We start from the raw sequence: 3,859 nt of genomic DNA, 5'->3' as shown, positions 1-3,859 counted from the left end.
ATGAAAGGTAGCCCACAATGGAAACAAAGGGGCCAAGCTAGGAAGCAGTAATCCCTCAAAAAAAGGCTAGGAACCAATACGCACGGTTCAGATATCCTGTAAATCTAATCGTTTCGTTGCCAACCTGCTAAAAAAAACTGCTCCTCGATCGGGCCTGCCGCCGGTCATCTGTTAGATCTTCTATCAAATCTGTCCTTCGAGAAGGGAAAAGGACAGGAGACGTATCGATGTGTCGATCACGCATTCTTGCCGGCTGGCCGCACAGACGAGCAACCAAGCGAGGGTAAAAAGGTTGGTTATTTTTTACTTTTCAGCATTAGATTAGGTGTCTCCCGAAGACTCAAACCCTAGAGGTTGTAATTGTAGAACTACATGAATAAAAAATTAGCTCACACGATTTGGTCTCAGATTCCCAATATTGCCGCCGCCCGCTTGCTAACGCATTCTTGCCGGCTGGCCGCACAGACGAGCAACCAAGCGAGGGTAAAAAGGTTGGTTATTTTTTACTTTTCAGCATTAGATTAGGTGTCTCCCGAAGACTCAAACCCTAGAGGTTGTAATTGTAGAACTACATGAATAAAAAATTAGCTCACACGATTTGGTCTCAGATTCCCAATATTGCCGCCGCCCGCTTGCTACCATCAGCCACCATCAGGAAGCACAATTGTCTGTGATCGTTGCATGTCCTCCCCATCCAAACTTGAGTAAACAGTGACGTTGTAATGGCCGCCCCTGATCTCTGTTGCCGGCTTGCCACAAGCATGTGCCATTTTCCATGGCGGGAATGGATATTATTATTATTATTATTATTATTATTATTATTATTATTATTATTTTGACATCAACATATTATTGATACGGTCTGATATGGTAAGCCCTAAAGCATTAGTTAGTAGTAGATGTAGTTACATGTGTTTACTCGACCATAGATAAAGATATAGTTTATCTTTTCTCTCGGTTTAGCTGTATTTTTCTGGACAAAAAAACACATTGCTCTTTTCAAGCCATTTGCTTCAAGTTAAAACGCTTTACACTAAAACTCTGAATTCAACTCGCTAATCATATGATTATATAGGTAAATGTAGAGGTACATTTACACCAACAGTTGCAAAACATGCATTATTTTCTCATACACAAATTATTATATACAATGTGATTTTATGTGAGACGATATGTATATATTATGTGTGTGGTAGTTATCTCTTTCGCCCTCCCCCCCTCCCCATGTTCAAATCCTGGCTCCGTCCCTGAGTGAACTCATTATTGACGACAGTGATGTGCCTGCTTTTCTCCACGCACCTACAAACAACCCAAAATATCTAATCTGACGCCACCCCATCCGTCTAGTCATCTTCATCATCGGTCTAGTCAGCTCGCACGGCTGCTTCTTCATTTTCGTCAGCTCGGACGGCTGCTTCTTCATTTTCGTCATCTTGCTCTCGAATGAGTTATATAAACAGCAAACTTGAGTAGCCCCTGAAAGAGCTGAGCATTTCAGGTTCAGGTATTTTGTCTCCTCCTCTTGTGTAGGTTGCTCTCAGTGCATACATACTCCCTCCGTTCCAATTACTTGTCGCGGGTATGGATGTATCTAGATGTATTTTAGTTCTAGATACATTCATTTTTATGACGAGTAATTTAGAACGGAGGGAGTAGATGCTTGGTTTGTTTTATGTTTGTTTGATTGAGTAAAATACCGTTCTTCTGGTTGTTGATCGTGTGTATTTTTATTCCAATGGAACTAGCTCCTTCATCGGTTTCTGAAGATGGCAAGTTCAGAGTCAGAGCGAACAGAGGTATCTCCTGCAACAGCACTTCTAGTTCTTTTGCCACCCCTTAATATGGTGCAAATTACTCGACTGAATGTACTTTTCAAGTGGAGCTCAATGTTCTTCTCCTCTAGGATTTTCAACTTGTGACCAATTGTATTTTTCGATGATTTTCTAATTAAGATGCCGCTGATTGTTTCAATCCGTTATAAGCCCTCCGTTCACTGATTTAGTATAACTTGTACTAAATCAGAGACACTTATTTTGAGACAGAGGGAGTATCTTATATGTCGTGAGCAAGTAAACTGGTCTGACATGGTTGTTTTTACTTCAGGCATACTTGCACGTCGACTGTGCTCAGCCACCAGCAAGAACTTGGCAGAGGAAATTCGATGATGAAGGCAAGAAGGTTGCTAAGTTTAGCATGACCATGAATGATCTCATGACAATGGTAAGTAAGCATATGAACACGGACCGTAGCTTTTGGCTTTCGCGTTTAGAGCCAAGAATGCTGACCATGATCCTGGTTGTGCTGTAGGTGCCCTTTATTGCCAAAATGCTTCGACTATACGTCCAAGAAAGCGCGAAAGGCCAAGTGAGTCACTCTTCTGTCATTTAACATTCAGCTAATCTGTCCACTAGCATGCACCTGCTGTTAAAATTGTCGGTGCAAATTATTCTGCTTAGTCAGTACTCAGTGAAATTGCTGAACAATCATTATCTTGTTTTTCTGCCAAGGCTTCGGTCTATGATCCTTTCAGGAAATGGATGGACAACTGCTACCGCGGGGTACCCCTCGGCGCACTAGGGCAAGTACTTCCGTTGTTTCTGGCCTTGATTTTACCCTGAAACTTTGCCTTGGTTGTCACATTCATGCAGTTAACTGAACTTCAGATGGCACTTGTATTCAAAGCACATTTCTCGTCTTCTTTTTTCAGTGCAGGAAGCATAGGGAGAAGCTACAGAGGGTACTTCCAGCATTTCCAAATATTCCCCAGGATGTTTGAAGAGAAGCCTATCCTGGCCAACCAGTTCTCCGTAATAAATTTACACTTGCTTTCATGACTTGCAATGCTCAATTAACCGTGGGAAAACGTCTTATGTTTCAATACTTTTACTTGTCTAGGCATTCGTTTCGCGTCCCGGCGGGAAGAGCTACTCCACGGTGCTGTCGGCACCGAAGGCCGATGTCCTGAAGTAAGCAGTGAAAGCGTAACAAGTTCACCTGCATTTCATTCATCTGATTATGCCAGCCCGCGATACCCATTACTCTGCAAATTTGCAGGGGAATTGATAAAGCCGGTATCGGATCTTGGGACTGGAAACTGAGAGAGAAGAATTGCACTTACCATGGCTTGTTCCCAAGATCCTGGACTGTCTATGATGGTACAATTCTGACTGACAGTACATCAGTGCCAATTTACCTGACAGAGATATTTGTGTCGATTAGCTTTGTCTGGCAGAACCTACTAATCTATGTTCCATAACTGCAATGTAGGTGAGCCTGACCTTGAAATCAAGATCACCTGCCGTCAGATATCACCCTTCATCCCTCACAACTACAAAGAAAGCAGCTTCCCGGTTGCGGTTTTCACTTTTACGGTACATTTCCTTCTTCAGAAAACTAATCCAATCATCCCACATTAGTTGTTGTTCAGCGCTTACCTTACCTTAAAACCTTCGATGCTTGCACCAGGTACAAAATTCAGGGAGCACACCCGCAGATGTCACATTGCTCTTCACATGGGCAGTAAGTGCAAGCCAACACTCTGCTCTTCACAACTGACACAAGTACACAACATCTCTGTACTTTGCAGCAAGGATTCGGCCTTAATTTCCTTGTTCATCCGTGTAGAATTCCGTGGGTGGAAAATCGGAACTGACCGGGAATCACACCAACTCCAGGATGAAGTAACGGCCGCGACAGATTCGTCTGAGGCGATGTGTTAACAGACAGCAAATCTCTCTGACAATGAGCATGTCTTTCTTTCCTTGGTGCGTGCAGAGCGCGAGACGGCGTCCATGGCGTCCTCCTCCACCACAGGACGGCGGACGGGCAACCTCCGGCGCCGTTCGCCGTGTGGTCCCAG

At 43.7% G+C, this 3,859-nt stretch overlaps 1 protein-coding gene across 1 annotated transcript; it reads left to right on the top strand.

The window, feature by feature from the left end:
- Nucleotides 1-1,343: 1,343 nt before the first annotated feature.
- LOC125527756 (non-lysosomal glucosylceramidase-like) lies at nucleotides 1,344-3,853 on the top strand (the record flags this gene model as incomplete). Its single annotated transcript, XM_048692278.1, has 12 exons — nucleotides 1,344-1,504; nucleotides 1,746-1,796; nucleotides 2,104-2,220; nucleotides 2,308-2,364; nucleotides 2,508-2,578; nucleotides 2,708-2,807; nucleotides 2,896-2,966; nucleotides 3,055-3,155; nucleotides 3,268-3,371; nucleotides 3,466-3,519; nucleotides 3,625-3,680; nucleotides 3,775-3,853. Coding segments are annotated over exons 2-12 (840 nt in total), but the record flags the coding sequence as incomplete, so codon positions are not given.
- Between the last annotated feature and the right edge of the window lie 6 nt (nucleotides 3,854-3,859).

Source organism: Triticum urartu, unplaced genomic scaffold (genome assembly GCF_003073215.2).
Source record: "Triticum urartu cultivar G1812 unplaced genomic scaffold, Tu2.1 TuUngrouped_contig_4395, whole genome shotgun sequence".
Lineage (NCBI taxonomy): Eukaryota > Viridiplantae > Streptophyta > Magnoliopsida > Poales > Poaceae > Triticum > Triticum urartu.
This window is presented reverse-complemented; position numbering and strand designations above follow the sequence as displayed.